General features: G+C 38.0%; 2 protein-coding genes across 6 annotated transcripts in view; both read right to left on the reverse strand.

Moving 5' to 3' along the window:
- Positions 1–6: 6 nt before the first annotated feature.
- Positions 7–3,088, reverse strand: LOC132117172 (eukaryotic translation initiation factor 4E-binding protein 2-like). 2 transcript variants are annotated; one of them, XM_059526270.1, is made up of 4 exons: positions 2,905–3,088; positions 2,604–2,747; positions 965–1,159; positions 7–725 (listed from the first exon to the last, which is right to left on the reverse strand). In XM_059526270.1, the coding sequence occupies exons 2-4, from the start codon at positions 2,737–2,739 to the stop codon at positions 694–696; spliced, it is 363 nt and encodes a 120-aa protein (XP_059382253.1). In that variant the 5' UTR covers positions 2,740–2,747; positions 2,905–3,088; the 3' UTR covers positions 7–693. The 2 variants fall into 2 exon arrangements, with proteins under 2 accessions (XP_059382253.1, XP_059382252.1); XM_059526269.1 differs by having other exon boundaries at positions 2,604–2,799; positions 2,905–3,082.
- Positions 3,089–6,778: 3,690 nt separating this feature from the next.
- Positions 6,779–20,387, reverse strand: part of LOC132117150 (ankyrin-1-like) — a 73,951-nt gene continuing 60,342 nt past the window's right edge. For 2 of the 4 annotated variants that reach the window (XM_059526243.1, XM_059526242.1), the window contains 12 exons: positions 19,428–19,656; positions 19,146–19,274; positions 17,608–17,727; positions 16,195–16,279; positions 15,246–15,320; positions 15,028–15,159; positions 13,692–13,850; positions 8,817–9,474; positions 8,397–8,682; positions 8,205–8,285; positions 7,024–7,113; positions 6,779–6,844 (listed from right to left, as the gene is read on the reverse strand). In XM_059526243.1, the coding sequence (XP_059382226.1) occupies positions 7,045–7,113; positions 8,205–8,285; positions 8,397–8,682; positions 8,817–9,474; positions 13,692–13,850; positions 15,028–15,159; positions 15,246–15,320; positions 16,195–16,279; positions 17,608–17,727; positions 19,146–19,274; positions 19,428–19,656 (2,023 nt within the window). In that variant the 3' untranslated portion in view covers positions 6,779–6,844; positions 7,024–7,044. The remainder of the gene's footprint in view (positions 6,845–7,023; positions 7,114–8,204; positions 8,286–8,396; positions 8,683–8,816; positions 9,475–13,691; positions 13,851–15,027; positions 15,160–15,245; positions 15,321–16,194; positions 16,280–17,607; positions 17,728–19,145; positions 19,275–19,427; positions 19,657–20,387) is intronic. The other 2 variants (XM_059526245.1, XM_059526244.1) reach the window with 2 other exon arrangements.

Consider the following 20,387-nt stretch of genomic DNA (forward strand, 5'->3'; position numbering starts at 1 on the left):
AAACACTTGTCAATTCTCTGGTGTTTATTGGCTTTTTTTTATGCTTGAATGTCTCTTCAAATACAAACGGGCAGTTTTAGAGAACTTAAAAAAAAAAGGCATTTTACATTATGTTGAATGACACTTCAGGTGAGCACACTCATTAGGATAACCCGAAATTAGATTTTACATTACAAAAAGTATCACTGCCAAATGGAAAGTGGTCAAATTCACTGAATGCTAAATTTCCAGGAGTTGGGGTCTGGTTTTCCTTCACACCATTCTTGATAAGAAAACCAGTAAGACGAGAACTGTTGCTCCCTCTACTGACCATTCTGTAAAACTACACAATTCTGTTTCAAACAAACAATGTCACATGGTGGCCTGTGAGGTGTCCTCCATGTTTTAGGCAGAAGTGGCCCTGCATCGATGTGCTTGGGATGCACTGTCTGACATTCGAGATAGTGACTCTTTCAGGCACAACAATGTTAGCTGATGTTGAGAATCTAAAGTAATGGCTTTTGTGCGTGTCTCGAACGACAGCATCAGTACATGAAAGGAAAACATCATTTAAACAGCAGGTAAATAAAAAAAAAACAGATGACATGGAAGGAGAAGTCTTCTGTGCATCTATCCCCTCTGGGAACAGTTATCAATCACAGTAATACTTGTTACAGTCATCGCCGCCTTCGTGTTGCAGGTCCTCTATCGTAGTTAGATATCCATTTCAAACTGGGCATCATCCCCTTGAAATTACAGAAAAAAAATATATAAAGCCTACTGCAACACATTTGATACACAAATTTCAAAGTCCTTGGAGTTACCAATATGATCAAAAACCTTTTAGTTAAACGGTTCCATTTCAAAAACATTTACAGGCTACAGATGTTACTGTTATTATTAGATTTATATATTATTATAAAATGTGATTGTCATATATCAGGCTTTACACGGTTAATACATTTTAGCTTCAGTGCACATTTACCTGCGCTCTTGTCCGCCAGGGGGCTGATGCCGTTATTATTGACAGTCTGTTTGGGGATGGCCTTGTCATTTTTCATGGTGACCGAAGGAGGACTGGTCACCCCCGGAATGTCAGGGAGGCAGCAGGGAGGTGTGCGGGCCAGAGGGGAGCTGCGACAGTCCAGTAGGAACTTTCGGTCATAGATGATCCGGGTGCCTACATAGTTATTTAGTAATCAAATCAAGATCATATTACGGGAAGGAAACAACAGTCTACAAGAGCAAAGTTGAGCGACAAGCCTGTGAAAACATGGAAGCCAGCCAGGTGTGTTCAGCTAGTCTCATGTTAGTATCGAGGGTTACATGAGTTTCCAAACATGTTTAAACATGTTCCTATGACTGTGCAGTTTACAACATTTGCATCATTAAAAGCTGAGCCTTGTAAAGTGTCCGTGTTTAACACCCTATTTTCATTACATGTTTTCCTTATCAGAAAAAAAAAACACAAGTCAACAGGCTGAAATGAAGTAGTGAGAACATACTGTACTATCAGCTCTCCTCCTATCAGCCCTGTTGAACCTACTGAGAACAGTCACACACAAACATCCTTGAACTACATTCACTCAGTGAGGAAAAGCTAACCAGTGCATTACGGTGCAGAAAACAACCTGAAACACCTATAAACACAACCCACTGGTTTATGCATAAAAATTAAGTATGATATATTGCTCTTGGAAATTTTTGTCTGGCAACTAATGTGTGTTACATCATGGCTTATCTCATGATCTAGAGTCTAGACAAACAAACAGTGATTGATACTTATAATAATACGAATAGTCTTCCTTATGCACTAGAAAAGCAGAAGTGGCCATTTACAATGGGAAACAAACAGTCACATGCCTCGAGAGGCGTCAAGTCCTCTTTTGTTGACTTTACAAATTTAGTCATTGGACAAAAGTCCACAATGTACATAAAACATAGAAGTAATTATAACAGATGTGAGAGAATCTTCCTATTTTTCATTTTTCCATGTTCCAGATTTTTCCTCAGCTATTAACAAAATAACTTAAAATACATCTTCAAAAAGAGGGAAAAAATTCATTTAGGTCATTATAACACCACACCGTCAAAAATACATATGAAGCTCGTTCAAGGCCATGATCTCATCTTAAGTCGTGTCATAAATGAAATGTTCCAAAAAAAAGTTATACCGTCGAAATGGCCTGTAAAGGAATAACCTCTTTATTTTGAATGTATAATTATTTAACTTCATATTTAAATCAACCAATTCCTATGCCTACGCTTGCATTATAAGCATAATTCAACATTATTTTTGCCATTCAAGCGTCTGAGAAGACCAGCAGAACATTGTTTAGCAAGACAAATAAAGACGACTGCAGTCGAGTCAATAAAACAATGTTCTTCTCTTCGTAACGATAACGTTGCTGAATTTATGACTCCTTTACAGGTGCAGCTAAAAGGCAAACAATACAAGACGAGCAGGCTGGGGCGTTATGAGCACGCGCACCGCGGTCTGTCAAGCACAAAGACAATGCGAGCGGAGATGCATCGCTATGTCGCGGTCAAAACAAAAACAACGCATGCACCGCGACAGCTGCGAGTGCCCCCAAATGATTCAACTGCAGGTTCGTGACATTTACCTCCAGGAGTCGTGCTAAAAAGCGTCCCTCCGGGGGTCGTAGAGTAATCGTGAGGCATATGGGCCGCATCGTTGATTGTGACTCGTCTGGTGGTCGGAATTGCCTGACTGGTGGTCTTCTGACTGCCCATGGACATTTTCAACACTATTGCAATGACAAATTCAGCCAGTTGCTTTAATCAATAGAGTCTCTGCACCTTAGAGCAAAAGAATAAAACAGTTCAGCTCGAATTTAACCGGAAAAATGTATACGTTAGCTGCAGTTCGGTATCAAGTTAACGTTACTTTCTATAATTATTTACCTTGTCCGTTTGTGGCAACCTTGACTACGTACAAAAATAAATAATACTAGATATTTGAGCCTGTATAACACTTCATTCACACATTCACACTCGCAAACTAGCTAAAAGGCTAACCTTCTCCTTGACCACGTTTTCTCTCTCCCTCCCTCATGCACACAGCACGCACTCAACAAAACACAAGCAGGAAAGGGCTATTTAAAACGAAGAATTGAATCAGCGGCGACCCCACTGGTAAGAGGCGGTATTGCAAAGGCGTGATGGGAAATGTAGTTTTTCCCCCGACGTTTTTATACGGTCTATGATGTAGACTGATTCATGAAATAAATAAATAAATAAAACTTTTACTTGCCATTTGTGTACTTTCATGGTAACATCACCGAAATTACTTATAGATGATCTTAGTGTTCTTTGTAAGACATTTTTTTGAAAAATTTTCTTTAAAAATTTGAACACAATTATTATTATTATTATTATAAAACGTTACTTAGTAGTTATTTAACAATATTTTAACTATCACACATTCTGTAAAAAAAAAAATTTGAAGATCCTAATTCATTTACTTTAGACAGCAACATCAGAAAAAAATGGCTTATGTATAGGTACACGTGGCTATTCTGTTTAATACTGGATATGCAAAATATGATAAATTTGTCAGCATCATAAGATTTTCTGTCACAATGGTGACAAGTTGGAGTTAAAGATTTTCCTAGTCTGAACCAATCCTGTAGTCTCCGTTCATTCGTTCTTTTACGTTAATAGCCTACTAGATTTATAAATGCAAAAATCAGTAATATTTGTCACATTCTCTTACACACGCACACAGTGTCACAATATGTCACATCTTTCTTTATTAATTTTTGTAAATGATCTGAGCTGGTGTGCAGGGTAAATGATCTATACATATCTTCATATCAGAATGAATCTGAATAAAAGGCTTGTATACATATTCAATGTTCGTATTTCATGTCTCCGTTACTATAATAATAAAAAATAAAAAGGAAATGAAAACATGTTCAAATAGCTACAAAGCCTCTACATTCCCCATGACATGGGCATGTATGTATTACTGGATTCTAACTAATATACTTAAAGTACATCCATAACAACTCTAATAAGGGTGCATAGCATTCTAATTAAATATAGTTTGTCATATATTTATACATATATTCTTTATTAAAAACATATTTTTCTGTGCATGTGCGCAGTTGCATTCCTTAGTACAGAGTAATATGATATTGCGTTTATATTGTCATTAATCCATTCTAAAGGAGTATAGGTGGAGTCTATTTTTGCAACAGTTCAACATTGTACATAAATTCTTTTTTAATACATAATGATTGCAATGTTAAATCTTTTTGTTCCTTAAACAAAGATAATAAATAAATAAATTAATAAATTAATTAATAAATTAATTAATTAATTAATTTAAAAAACATTCTCTTCCTTTCCCCCCTATGTTTTCAGGAATTTTTTGTCTCCGTTAACAAGTACAGCAGCGATAAGATATTGAACTTGTATCCATGTCCTTCATGCTGAGGTCACTTCCCAACACCCCTGATAATCCTTATACTCCTTTGAGTGGATGTAGGATTTACTGTTACATGTGTATTAACTAGAATAATGGAATAGAAATCATCTGTCAACATAAACCTGAGTGAACTGTAGAAAACAATATACAGTGAAGGCAAAACTCATGAGGGTTTTAATGTGAAGGGACGTGTGCATTCTCACAAAGCACATCATTTCATGAAATCAACAAAAACACTAGGATCTGATTAGACTTTGTTTTTGTTTTTTTTAAATATGAAATTACAATCATTGTCATTCGTCCAATTATCCATGCATTCCATAAATCTCTTTTATTTTGTTTTGTTTGGAGGATAAGTTCATTTATTCAATCACTCACTCCTTCATTCAATGACATCCCTCAACTTTAACTACACAAATGTGTGAGCCAGTATATCACGGTGTGCTTATGACTATGTAAGCTACTGTGCTGTGATTAAATGCTGAGCACCGTACTTGATTTCATTATGCTTGCCAGCCGTTCAAAGAAACCTTGTCGTGAAACCGCTACCGTTCAGTGAACTCGAGTTGGCATGTAGATCACGTAATTGCATACGGTGTGAGATACTCATGCATGCTGTTATATCTCTTAAATCGTATATGTCTTACAAATGCTACTAAAATGTCGGGTAAATACAGTTTATACTGAACACACAAGCGCTCGTAGACAGAAAAAACACACGCACACACACCAACAATGATGCAGTATTCCAACTGTTGCAGCACGTTTGATATTATTGCTTTGGTAGACTATACTTCAAGAGTTTTGTGTATGTTTGGGCTCTTTCGTTGTTAAAAAAGTAATAACAACTGAAAAACACATGCAAATGACATTAATAATGAAGTTGCAATAGAAGTAGTTTAAGCTTCCTATAGTTACCATATAACCTTGTTGGTGTGTGTTGGTACTGGTAAAAGTGAAACATTTGAAACCAAAAAGTGAGACAGACAGTTGTGAGTTCACAGTTCAGGGGTCAATTTTAAGGTGGACTTTCACAGTGCTGTCTGTATATTTATCGGTCTATTATTAACTGTACATCTAAATGAAAAACAAACAAACAAAAAGAATAATAATTTAAGATGCTTCCTTGTCGCGTAACTCCATCCGAAATCCCAAACATTACAAAGGCAGTTACTCAGAGATAGTCCCCAAGCCCCACATGTCACAGCTACAATCGCTTTTTTTTTTCTCCCACCAGCACAGGTTGATTAATAAATAGAAAATAAATTAAAACATCCGGGCCGAATGCGGGCCCAAGAGAACAGCATGAAAAAGCGGTGTTAACCAGCATGCAATGCTACATTTGTCTGAAATCGGTCCGACATGGCGGTTTTAGTCGAGCAGCTGAGCTACAAATGTGGATGAACAGATGGTCAGTAGGTCAGAGGTTAGAGTTGTGAACTGTCAGACAGAGAAAGCACATGCCCTCCTTAGGTTGCTATTTTGGGTGTTACGTACAAAGCTACACTACCTGCAACAAGTAAATCAGTTCCTTTTTTTTTTTTTTTACGGGGGGCTTGAAATTCAATACCAGAGATATAAAAGTAAAAGGTGGCTGACAGTTCAAAGGAACACAGATACACTTCACAAAATGGAAATAAACGAAGGAGGACGCTCACAAGCAGGAGAGCACAGTGGCTTGTTGTCATTCCCATGGCAAAAACACCAAATGAGATCTGACCGATCCAGAAAAAAAGCTCAGTACCAAGCCAGAAGCGAGTACACATGCGTTAGATACCGACACACACCGACGCACATTCACATAGCATTAGAGTGCATATATCACACTGAATAACAGGATAAAGGGCCTGTGGGAAATGACGTGACGGGCTTAGCATCCACTATGCTGCTGTGTAATGACAATCAATTTGACAAAATAAAGAACTGTTGCTTTTTTGGGGCTGTTGTGTTCCCAAGACCCTTTGTTTCAAGAGTCTCTCGTTTTTTTAAAGATCCAAGGTCCAAAGGTTTTTCCCTCCCCACTGTCAGTCCTGGAATGGCCCTTTACCTTGTACCCCTTCAGTTTTTAGATAATGACAGCTCATAGGTCATGCACCAGCAGTCAGTCATGCATTTACAGTTGACAGGAAGCACTTTTGTTGCTTTTTTTTGGTGGTTTTCTTCACATTTGTATAAAAAGTTCATGCCCTATGCTAGTTGTATGTTTCTTTTTTCTTCTGTTAAAAATGTTACAAAACTACAGGTAGAGAACTCCATCTCCTTGTCGTTTTCTGTGGCGCTCCATGGTAGGATTTGGCGTGATGTGTTTCTCTTTCGCTGCATGTTTTTTTTTTTTTCCATTATCGCTCCATGTCTCGTCCTATCTCCCAGTCGTGCTTAGGTGAAAGATGATTTGGCAGTGGATGTTCGACCCTGGAAGAGCAATCCTTCATGAACAAATAGCTCCTTCAAAGAGACATTGTCTGAAGCAAAGTCACTAAAACATCAAACCGATGGACGAATCACTCGAATTTAGCAAAGCTAGCCTTCCCCATGGATTTAAAGTTGTTCTTATGTAATACTCTAATCATTTAACCCGTTCTGGGCCGTACCTTCAGGACAGTTTGTTTGTTTCAGTGCTTTACTCTCCGTAGACTGGAGTGCTTCACGGTCTGGACATCCCTTTTCACATCCATGCCCAACTGGAGAAAAAGCAGGAGGCATAGTGGCATAGTTGTTAACTAGTGGTAATTTCATTAGTTTGATTCACTAAACAAATATTCCCTGCACAAAATAAGTCTATGTTCTGAGTCTGAATGAACTTAAAGGGTCTGTTATTAATTATTCACCCTCCATTGTATGGATTTCCAAACCCGTTAGACCTTCGTTCATCTTCGGTAACACAAATAACGATATTATGTAAAAGTATTCACAAAAAGTGATCTTGTTGAAACAGGAGCCTGCGTTCTTATGTAGAACACGGATGCACTGCACCTTGTTTACAAGCAGAGAAAGAAACATGCTATAGCATAAAACAGTCTTTGTAAACATGTCTGAAGATTTTGACACAGAGCATGACTCGCAATTTTTGCCCAGCCTTACTTGTTTAAACCAGAATATACAAAAGATGAACTAAGACATGGACGTTCTACATTAGAATGCTAACTTCTGCATCAGCAGCACCACACCCATGCGTCGTGGTTTTCTCTTTGCACACGCGTGTAAGACTGACACAAAAGAGAAGACATTGATGAATTAAGTCCTTATTTTAGTTTTCTTTGCAAAAAAACTGTTTTCTCATAGCTTCATAAAATTACGGTTGTACCACTGATCTCACATAGACTATTTTAACAATATTTACTACCTTTCTGGTCCTCGAACATGGTAGTTCAGTAAACAAATATCCTTATTTGTGTTCCGAAGATGACCAAAAGTTTTACGGGTACGGAACGACATGAGGGTGCATAAAAACATATTTCAAAAACATACTACAAATCCTAACATTTGTACAGTTTATATAGAACAAATGTAATTTAATAATAGCAAACAGCAAAAAAAAATAATAATAATTAGGAATCAGTTAAACAATTATTAAAATAATATATATGAAATGTTAGAAAACAGAAACTATATTACCCATCATAACTGATGATAATCTTAAAATGGGGAGCCAGATACTGTGTGTATATATATATATATATATATATATATATATATATATATGTATGTATGTATGTATGTATATATATCAGTTTGAAACTTCTATATACCTAAAAGGAACCAGGTGCCCTACCTTGCTCACAACATTCCCATGCTCATCAGTAAACTGCTCTTCATGTAGATGATCGCTGGACAGATCTACTGGATCATCTTTCTGCAAGCAGGGAATAATAGCTGTATTAACTATCATTACAAATTAATTGAAGTCAAGACTGTGCCTAAAATCATGTTCTTTTCTCAGACTGGACAGGCCCAGGGGACACACCTGTGCCTTCCGTCTGTCCTGGTCCCATGCCCGTAATTCCCCCTCCTGATGGGAGAAGCCCAGCCCTTTATCAAAGGGCTGAGTGCCCAGCAGACGCCCCCGCAGGACCTCCGAATGGCCTGTATCACATACCGGTGTAAGTAGGGCCTCTTCCGCTACACGAGACTGATTGTGGTCCGGGGACGATGACATCGTGGCCTCCATAGTCTGCCTTGCTTTGGGTTGGGACCAGCTGTGGAGGGAGTCTTTCTCCTGCGAGTAAGGCGGGAAGGCACCACCGCTGAGCCTGTGAAGGAGGGATGGACAAACACGGTGTAAAGTTGTCTGTCCAAAGGACTGTTCAAATTTTTAATAGTGGTTCTAATTCTGCGAAAATAGCGAAGTTCACACCAAACTATAACATGGGAACGCAATCCGTACCTGTCCCCGTTGTGTTCAAGGGCTCGGGTCAGTCCGGTTCTCTCGCACAACTGAGCGTAGAGCTGTTGCCCTGTAAGAACAGAAAACTTTTCCTCTGAACTTGCCCCTTTTCCACCCTTTCCTCCTCCTCTAGCTACACCAGTCAAACTGCTGCCGGCCGCCGCTGCTACCTCTGTCCTCTTGCCCTCCGACCTCTGACCTCCAGCCTGCCCGTTATAGTTGGCCTTTGGGACGGCGCCACTGGCCCATGCCTTTTCTATACTTGCCGACACTGGCTCGTGCTGTATGTCATCTTCCTCAATCTCCTCTTCCTCCTCCTCTTCCTCCAGCTCCATGATGGAGCCACTTGCCCCGCTGGCTCCGCTGCTGGGCCTCCCCAAACTGCTGCATGGCAGGCTTAACGTGTTAGCCTCCGAGTCATCCGCACGGCTACTGCCATCCAGAGACGAGTCTTCCACGGTCACCAGGGACGGACTGACCCCCGCCGGCCACACCTGCACGTCTGACATCTCCATCATAGTGTCCTCCTCAGTGGTGGCGATGGGTGCGCACTCCAGACTCGACACCTCCTGCCAATAGGGCTCGACGCCCAGCGGAGAGGGCAGGCTGTACTGCATAGAAGCGGGAGAGAGCAGCTCCTCCTGCACCAGCCCGTAACCTGAGGAATGGCCAGACAAGAAAGGCAACGCTAACACCACACAGAAACAGTGGGGGTACGTGGGGAGTCTTGACCCTCTCAGAAAGGTCATGCAGAACACAGTGCTCTGGGTGCAGTCATAGTCTATCGATATATAAGTGAACAGAGGTGCTTTAACTCAAAGCAGCATAATAACTGGGCCACAGAAAGTTCATTCTGCAGAGAGAGATTGGGTTCACTCACAACAAGCAATCCACTTTCAAAGTAACTTTTTAAGTAATATTCTGGGTTTTTTCAACCTGAGGGTTTTTTAAACAAAATTTGCATTTACAATGAGGCTTAAATGCATGGAGGCAGTATAAATACATTTTAAAAAGAATTAACAGTCATGACACACAGTGTATCATGCTTGAAAATTGATTGTTGGAGCAGAGCAAAAGAGAAATGCAAAACTAAAGACCCCAATATACAAACTGGAGAGCTACTTAATAGTAGAAAGCAAAGTTGAAATTGCAACTGACAATGAAACAAAAGAAATCTATTGTTTATAGAGCTGTATTTAATGCTATCTAAACACTGCCCAAACTTGTGGCATTTAATTTAGCATTAAAAAAAGGACAAATATGGTTGGGATGTGTCTTAACGTTATACTGTACCACTGCCCAGGTATTCTTTTTAAGCTTAAGCAAAGAACAAAAAAGAACTTGGTGTGAGTATATCGTGGGCTTAAAGTGCCAAAAGCTACAATTTGCAATTATTCAGTGTTTACAATGATAATTGCATATTAATGTAGTGAACTACTCACAGAAACAATAATAAAACATAATTTAAAGTTGCAATGTAACGGATGTAGCAACTAAAATCAAAATTAGATAAATAACATGCATTTAAAAATCAGTTGACTTTTCATTTCATGATGACGTAAATGTTTTTTCATTAGATACAAAAACAAAACAGTTTAAAATTTGCAAAGTATGCTGTTACTGAAATGTTCATTTACACATGCCAGGGGACAATGAGGGACAGGTTTAAATGATTATGTTCAATATGTTGAAAACCCAGAATATTCCTTTACCGTAACTTCCCCCACCCACATACACAATATTAAGCTCAGATTCAAAATTGGCTCATGTCAGCTCTTTCTTTTCTCATATATGTATGAATGTTGTGTACATGACCACACAGTACATCCACATTAATGAGTATGCAACAATGGTTTTCTCTTGTGTGTATGATCATAATGTAGGGCCACACATTCCTGGGACTGTTCAAGTTGAATAGCATGGAATTGCAATATACATAACTGACTTGTATTTGCATGAAATGTGTGCAATAGAATGCATGATTAATAAAAAAACACTAGAGCTTTAAACAGGAATTCTGGTTCTTAAGGTATAACATGGACCAACTCTGCAACCCTTCTTTGCAGTTTTTTATGTACTTCATTCTTACAGAGACAACACAAATATAATACATATTTTTAAAAATATAAAAAAATAAAGTGAAATATAATCATCAATCATGGTTATTTTATTATTTTGATATTATATTGCTGGAGTCTGGGAGTCCACAGCTCTACTGCAGGGTGTCCACTAATTATTGATTTCAGATTATTTTTTGAGAAACTAAAAAACTAAAAAAATAAATATGCATCAACAATAAATAGAATACTAATATGCTTAAAGCAACCAAAGCTTTTCTAAGAAGCTAAAGTTTATTTAATGCATATGACTGTACTTCAATAAATATTATTTTTAGCTTTGCAATGTAAGCATTTAAACAAAATATGGAAATGCATTAACTGAAAATATATGATATAATGCAATGCATAACCAAAAGTGTTTTACTATTCATATTCAGTATGTTTAACTAATTTAGATCATAATAATATGGACAGACTTGCCTAATGACACAAAACAACAACTAAAGCTTGTCAGTAGTTTTGTTGTAGCACTAGCATCATGCTATTATGAATTTTACTAATTTATCAAACAACTGTCACCATTTGAGCAAATGTTGTAGCTGTATATGTGGGTGGATGAATGCATGGATGGTTTCATGGTTGGATGGATGATGTATTACTGTTGTATTGGAATGATAATGATAAGAAGAAATGAAGAAATATTGCAGAAGAGAATGAGGATGATTTACAGCGATGAATTAGTGGAGACCTTCACTGTGCCCCCAGTAATGAGAATACACACATGTGAGTCAGACACACACACACACACGACACAATAAATCTACTGTCACTCCAATACAAATAAGCACCACAACATGGGGGAAATGTGTAAAAACCTAATTCACTCTTATTTACAAAAGCCACATATGAAGACATATAAATCTAAAAACTCACTCACACAAAAACAGACACACACTCACACACACAGGTACGCATGCAAATAAATGTAAACACTCAAACACATTACACACAACACAGCACACACAACACAAAATTATGGCTCTGAAGCATCTTGATATAACACACAACATCTGAGTGGTCTGATTATCTTATATGGCCTGACAGGAAGGTTAGATATTTCTTCCCACACACACACACACACACACACACACACAGATTAGGACTGCATTCACATTTTATATCATGTGATAATTTTATGCGAATGTTGTATCTGAATTGTTTTATGCAGCCATTTTGGTCTCTTTCAGCCAGGAGAAAGTAATTATCTCAGAAAAGTAAAGGTTCTAAAAATGTGAAATGTTATGTATGTGATAGATTCCAGTTTTAGCCAGAAGGGGTCGTTAATAGCTACACAATTTTCATGTTTGTGAATACAGTCCAAGACATCAGCAACAACACAGAGCTCTGCGGTTGATAATGGTGTCACACGATCAATGCGTGGCACACAAACACGCTTGAAACACACCAACAGCAATAAATCAGTTGACACATAACGTTCCAAAAATGCTTCTGCAACACGATACGGTCACAGATCCATTTTCCAGAGCATTATGTAAACAGCCTGATACAAAATTGTTAATATATTCACCAAAGATAATAGGAAGAGTTACTGAAGCTACTGAAATTCAGGAATTCACCGCCACTCAGAAAAACAATCAGTGCATATACACAGGGAGAAACCCATAAGTTGAAAGCATGCCATGCCTATACAAGTTTGTTATAGAGACACATAAACAAAGGCCTCTTTTTACTTAAAGGCCTCACAAGTAAATTTTTTCCAGAAACAACAAAAAAGAGCACGTCAAGCAGCATGCGCATGCATACAGACACAGCACAGCTCCCACAAAAAATGGGAACTACAAAACAAAACGAATGACAGGAAAAGAGGAGGCCCAGAGGAGGTCATTATGAGGTCGGAGGTCGAAGAGGAGAGCTGTGAGGAGGAAGAGTAGGGCGGCTGGGCTGCAGATGACATGTTTAGAGAAAGAGAGAAGGAGGAAAAGAGAGACGGAGAGGTGCAGACACAAGTATGGAGGCCTGTTGTCTTCTCTAGAAATACTCATCTATACGAGCCTGCATACTCCTATCTGTTCCTCACTAGCATAAAATACACTTCGGTACCCCAAAGCACATTTGTATTGTTTTCTGGAGCATAACTACTAAATTTTCACTCTCAGAATTTACTCGCACCACTGCTCTATACTGTGTCAATTTTACATGCTTCACTCCATAAATATATAAATATTAAAAAAATAAATTCCCAATTTCATTTTCCCTTAATATATTATTTTCCAACTGCATTTGATCATAATTATATATATGTATATATATATGTGATATACATATATATTTCCCTTTGCATTTTACCATAATTATTTATAATATGTATTTGCTATATTACCATTTATAATACCTTTGGAGTACCTTTTGCATTCAAGGATACTTGAAATCTTATATAGGCCTATGTCAAGTAATGCCACCACATGACAATTTGTCGCTACTGAGAGGTTTGTTTAGTAATGAATGGAAAAGGCGGGAAATGGTGGCAATGCCATGGCATGTCTGATCAATCACTGAAAAAGTTTGAAAAACTAAAAAAAAAAACCCATTATCATTAAATCCTAAAGTCCCTCATATGTTCTTTCAACCTAAATTTCATGCTCAGGATTTTGGGAGACTAGATATAGTATGCAATTAGTGGCAAACCCATGCAGCTTCAAACACCTAAGCCTTGGTTTACTTGGTGTCTAATGTCAGTTCACTGATAGAAGTCCAGAGGATTACAAAATCAGTCCAAGCTGCAGACTGTTCTTACCGTTGACGACACTAGGGGAAAGCAGAGTGGAGTCACAATCAGCCAGTCTGCAGGCTCCTTCCTCCACCGCCTCGGGAAGCACCTGCGGAGCCTGAGCCTCCAGAGACTTCACAATATCTGCCCGGTCAATGTTCTTCAAAGCTCCATAAAGGTTCTCCACTAAAGATGTGATGATGGAGGAGTATACAAATACAAGGAAATAGTTACAAAGAGTAAAATTAGTTACTGTCAGGCATGGATTAACACACGGGCTTGCCTAGGCTGCAGCCTAGGGGCCCCTGATTGGCCAGAGTTTTGTTTTTTATTATTTAAAATTTACTTCAACCTAAACAAAAAAGACCCTCACTGGCATAAGAAACATTAAAGGATGATTCCTCGCAGAGCGTCTGACAAACGAGCGTTCGTGCGATCGTTAAATCAAAACCGAAAGTAAATCGCACACGCAGCCAAAACAATACCCCATGTTTTGAGAGCGACTCCATGATGCACGCAAAATAGGCTACATACAATAACTAGGTTGTTATTAGTGTGCAGGCTATAATAGGTGTAGCTGTCTATAACTCTGTCTATAAAATTCTGTTTGCACTTTGGATATTGAAAGGGTTTATTTTGGAACACTTTGAATTCCACAATTTTGGAGAGTACCCCAGAACATTGAAACAACAGAAACAACACAGCATTGTTTACGTTTAGTAGACAGTGCGCGCATGTTGAACATAAACAATTTTGATTTACGTTGACTACTTTCTGGGGAACTCTAGAAAATGGCGGAATAGGGTAGCTAAAAAAGAATTCTCGTAGCTTCGTAAAATTACGGTTGAACCACTGATGTCACATGGAGTATTTTATCAATGTCCATTACGTTTCTGGAGCTGGGAACATTGCTGTCTACGGAGGGTCAGAGAGCTCTCAGATTTTATCAAAAATATCTTAATTTGTGTTTAGAAGATGAACGAAGATCTTATGTGTTTGGAACGACATGAGGGTGAGTAATAATTGACCGAATTTTCATTTTTGGGTGAACTAACCCTTTAATACTAACAATGAAAAATACTTTGAACGCATTTATTGTTTACTAAATGTTCATTTCAACATTTACTAATACATCATTAAAATGAACAGCTGTGTTTTTATTGTCTAACATTAACAGTGATGAATAAATTGTTCTTTTCATCCTTTGGTCCACTTTTTTAGTTTAGCTTTGTTTTAGTTCAATGATCACCTTCCATTTATTATTTTATTTCAGCTCAGGGCTTTTAAATCAATAGATTTTTATCTTGGTTTATGATAATAATCCTGATGTATAATGTTGTATGTGTTAATTATTGACCCTCACTCTTGGCCTTCTTGCCCTCTCGGCTGACCCACAGGTTGAGCAGAGCTGAACTCTGGTCCAGGAGAGAGTTGGGATTCTCCACTCTGATCCGGTTAATGTCATCCACACTGAACTGCAGCTCCCTCGCCAGCTCTATAAACAAAAAAAGACAAAACCACTTATAGAATGTGAGTTAAGGGAAAAATAATGAATAGAGACACAAGAAGTAAAGCTCTTACCGGTCCAGCTCAGTCCCAGCTGTTCTGCTATTACTGTGATCTTTAGCTCGGTTCTCTCTATGGCATTCACAGCGGCTGAATCAAAGACAAAATATATCACTGTTCCCACAGACAGTCCAATGATGAACCACTTCAATAACATACCCAGCTATGCTAGTGGATCATATATATTTCACTGTGGCTTTCACTGAAAAACGCAAGATATATATATATATATATATATATAAATATATACAGTATATGAATAATGAACATGTTCAGTAAAGATGTTGTCAATAAAGATCCGAATAACATAATGAAAACAGCCTCCTCTAGAAATCTATCGTTTTCAACTGTTTATAACTGTTTATGAAATTAACTACATGCTAAAACACCTTGTAAAAATTCCCATAAAATAATATGACCCATATTAGTTACAACTGGCGAATGAAATGATAACATTGGTCATCACTTACCAAGACCTGGTCAAAATCTGTGCTCTACATACATTAGTTGGCTGCTTCTGCATCTGCTTCAAGAACAATGAAGATACGCCGTGTTTTGGATGGCAAAGCTGATTCGAACCTCCTGGACCCTTTCTATTATCACTCCCCCAATGTCAACACCTCTAAACAGGCAGTTTTTAGCAGTCCTTTTTTCTTTAAAGCTCATTCTCAAAGCTGGAGCTTGCCATGCTAAAGTATTTATGCTGGAATCAAACCAGCACCATGCGCTACATTACTGCTCATTCAATCAGTAAACATAAGGAATTGTTTGGGTAGGTAGAGACCCCTCTGAGCACAATCCCAGCATCACCCTCATAAAAGAGAGCAGTGCTCAGGATCCAATGCCCAATCACAGCCATGCATGAGAGAGTGGGCAGGTATAGAAGCAAGGATATGGGCACAGCATTCAGAGGCCCCCCTCCTCCACAGCTGAGGGGACGCATCATGGTGCCGCTATGTCTTACCCAGGCCAGACTCGTTCAGGGCGATGTACCTCTCCCTCAGGGCGAGAGGGGTCAACGTTCTCCGCCGCTCATCGCTACCCACCACCTAAGACAAAAATACAGTAAATACAGTGCTGCAGTTTTGTCTTTCATACAGTATTTATCTGAGCATGTAAGTTTCCATCAAGGTAAAGTGCTCATGTATAAAAATAGCTTGAAGGTGTTATAATACACAGAAAGAGAATCTGGAGACAATTTTACAATATTATCTGAAACACCACCTGAATCCTTTTATTTGCATTTCTCCTTTTTCTAAAATGAGTATGATTACAAGATACTGTATATTTAAAAAAAATTGGGGGGAAATGGGATGAAATCAGGATAAATGCTGGAACACACCACATGGTTTTTGATTTTTTTTGTGCATATTTTTTTTAAGGCACAAATCTAATGTGGAGTCTCAAAAATAACTTCTCATTTAATTTTAATCCATTTAAGTACAATTTAGAATGACTATTATTTTTGCAGCCTGAACCCATAACCTTTAAGGAATATCTTGATATCTCTCTGGACACATCCTGGAAGCCATGTGCCCTGAAGAAGAATTATAATTTCTTTCATTATGCAGTTTAATTGAATCTTAGAGTTAAATGGTCCACTTTAGACAACTTGTACGGTCACTAACTCCATTATGAGCTATAATAATAATTTGAGGAAATAAATGAATGAATGAATAAATACATTATTTATTTATTTAGACAGGATTAGGTTCCCAAACATTTTTTTTATGTATTATCCCCAATTAACATTTATTTATATATACAAAATCTATATTTTTTTATTCATTCATTTAAATGACAATCTGCTCTCAGCTTTCAAAAACCAGTAAAGCAATGCCTTTTGTCACCAAATTAAGTCAAGTCTTGCCCACGCTCAACTGTATTAATATTTAAGTGCTAATATTTAAGAGTGTTCACACTTGAGTCATCTTAAGAAACAAACTCAGACCTCTTCAGTGACCAAAAATTTAACTATTCATTTATATTATTTTTTTAATGTAATTTTTTATTTTTATTTTATTACAATATTTAAGTTTAGTTTTCACGTTGAATGTGATTTAAGTTAGTCCTTTAACCAACAACAGCTCTTTACCAAGAAACTTGACGAAAGGTCTACATTTCCTAATGATTGTGCACCATAAGATTAAAGTTAGTCAAGCTCGTGGATTCGTTTGGAAAAATACACAAGGGATTAGAATTCTCAGAGGTCTCCCAAGTTGGATTCAGCCCAAAAATCAATAGGGAATTTCCTCTGAAATTTTGACCGAGGCTGAGTGACAAAAACACAGACGTGCAAACCAGTTTTGTCTGAAAAGAGTTCATGAGAACAAGTGCAGGTGTTACTGATCAAAAAGGAAATGAACAGTGACGGCACCTTGGTGCAGGGAGGCATGGTGATGTTGAGGTTGCACAGCACATGCTGCGTGTCCTCGTACTTAGTAGACTTGCGCAGGAAGGACAGGAACCCGGTGGCTTCCTTATTGGCGTCTCTCACCTGATGAGCCAGGGGAAATGGAGAGGGAGGGAGGAATAGATGGAGGGAGGAGAACAGAGGGGTGAAAACAAGGCGAAGAGTCAAATGAGAACAAAAGAGAGAGGGAGGATGCATAAGGGGAGTGAAAGAAGAGAGAGAGAGGTAGAGAAATAAAGATTAAAGAGTGTTAGACAGAGCAGCTGCTCGGCTGTGACTCATACAGGTTGGCGGGAGGTGGGGAAGGGGATGGAGGCAGTCCATAGGCAGGCGAGAGACAGAGAGAGATTTACCTTCACTTTTACCTGGCCGTCTGTGAGATCAGACAGTAAGAGTGTGACCGTGAGAGAGAGAGAGAGAGACAGTGAGACAGACATACAGACAGGCAGGCAGATAGACTGGCAGGCAGGCTAGAAGGTGAAAGGGCATGCTCACGAGACTAATACAACAATTGTGAACGAGGTGAACCGCTAGAGCCAAAAATACAACACAGAGCAGCTCGTCTGAGGCTGACCGATCACAGAGAGAGAGGTGCGGAGTGAAAGCCACGATGACAGACAAACAAATGGAGAGAGAGAACGACAGCACTGGGGGAAATCAGAGACACTGAGGACTAGGACTGCACCATGTGGACAAACAATATTGACAAATATTGCGATTGTGATACCAACTGCAATTGATAAAGATTTAATAACTCTTATTGCTGATTTTTATTTTATTTTTCTACATTATTAGATTGTCATATTAACTTATTATAGATAATAAACTATTATCCTTCGTCTTTTTCTATTAATAATAATAATAATAATATTTCTGTTTATTCTAATAATATTTATTAATATTATCTAGACTATTACAATAATCTAATTTATTGTAAAATAGTATAAAACCTTTTTCTGTAAGATTTATTTTATCATTTTTTACTGTTATCCACTCTTCTGTGACCAAGTGTCACATTATAAAATTTTCACAATAAATTGAAAATGTAGTGGGAAAATGTTTGAAATTACATTCATGTAAAAACATAAAAATGGGAAACCTGAAGCACTTTGTATTCACATTGGACGATATAAAGAAATTGCAGAGCAAAATGCAAACCAAGCCACATCCTGAACCGCTTACTGATGCTCTGGGGTCACACTAAGCCATATTACAATTTTGATTTTATGATGATTTTATTTAATACATGTGCAGCCCTACTGAAGACATTAGATAACCTTACTGGAGTACATGAAACTAAAACTAAAGATGATCAGACAAAGTGGTTAACAATGCTAACACACACAAGAATGACACATTTAATGACACACAAATATGTGTAGGCTGAATGAAAAAAGGCAATTATTGATATAGGGAAGTTGGCATGAACATCTCAGCATATATTTCCTAAGACACACTCAGAGACGGACAGAAATAAATAAAGGAAAGACAGAGGAACTGACCTTTACAGAGACAGGTAGCCGGTTGTCTCTGAAGGCTTGGAAACTGAAGCTACGTGGCTGCTGGGTGGCTTTCCTCACAGGCACCAGGTTTCCGGAACATTCTAAGTGCAGTGGCATCCCCTCCATCACCTGTGGGCGGAAAATGAAGGAGATACACAAGGAGAGCAGTGAGTCAGACTGAGTCAGAGACTTAGCATTAATGCAGCGAGTTAGTTTTATTTTTGTAGACACACACACGCATGTGTACACAGCTGCATAGATTTGATTTGATGTTAGCTTAACCTCTATGTCTCTGCTGCGGGCCACTTCGGAGAAGTTCTCATGCAGCTCAAGGGTTTTGTCTATTTTGTCATCGGTCATGCAGTAACAGCGCAGACGGCCCTCTCTGGCATCGTTCATCTTAGCAAATACCACAAATTTGGCCATGTACGGAACTGACATCAGCTCACGGTACAGCAGGTTGGCGAAGGTCACGGCCTCCGCCGTTCGTGGACAGTCTGCCAGCCAGAACCTGAGGACAGATGCACATACAATAGACATCAGAAAATAGGGTCACAAGAGACAATGTTTACCTGTAAATTCATATTTATATAAATGTGTGACAGGTCTATGGGTTGCAGTGGTGGCTACCATGAACCTGAGAGGAGGATTGAGCAAGAATGATGGCTTTTTTACTTGGACACACTGGTTAAGTTGTAATAAAGGCTTCATAATTTATTGAATTTATGCTGCAATTATGATTAGAAAGTGGATACAAACAAGAAAACGAAACAAAAATGAAACAATAAATAAATAAAACAAAAAACAACACAATAAAACCAAAATAAAATGCACTGTCTATTTTTAAACATGGTGAAAAATAATAATAATAAAGTAAAACAAAAAAAAAAACACAAACAAAACAAAATTATGCTTAAAAAGTGGATACGAACAACAAAAGAAAAATTAAACAATTCATAAAAAAATAAACACAATTAAGCAAAACTAAAATGAACTGCCTATTTTTAAACATAGTAAAAAACAAAAAACAAAGCCAATAGTAAAAAAACAAAAACAAAAAAAACGTAAAAATCCCAAACGAAACAAAACAAAAAAACAAACAAAAAACTCAAACTAAAAGAAAAATACTAAACAAAAACAAAAACAAACCTGCTGAGATTTGTGAATACAGTGCAATATATGTACAGTAGTACAACATTTATGATCTAGTGCTGTTTCATCACATATAGTGACTGGTTAAAA

Source organism: Carassius carassius, chromosome 36 (genome assembly GCF_963082965.1).
Source record: "Carassius carassius chromosome 36, fCarCar2.1, whole genome shotgun sequence".
NCBI classification, from domain to species: domain Eukaryota; kingdom Metazoa; phylum Chordata; class Actinopteri; order Cypriniformes; family Cyprinidae; genus Carassius; species Carassius carassius.

Bases quoted from the DNA above. Each gene is read 5' to 3' on its own strand.
- LOC132117172 (XM_059526270.1), bottom strand. From the start codon at position 2,739: ATGTCCATGGGCAGTCAGAAGACCACCAGTCAGGCAATTCCGACCACC. The intron at 1,160-2,603 runs GTAAATGTCACG...ATAACTATGTAG, and splicing joins TTTTAGCACGACTCCTGGAG to GCACCCGGATCATCTATGAC. The intron at 726-964 runs GTAAATGTGCAC...TGTAATTTCAAG, and splicing joins CCTGGCGGACAAGAGCGCAG to GGGATGATGCCCAGTTTGAA.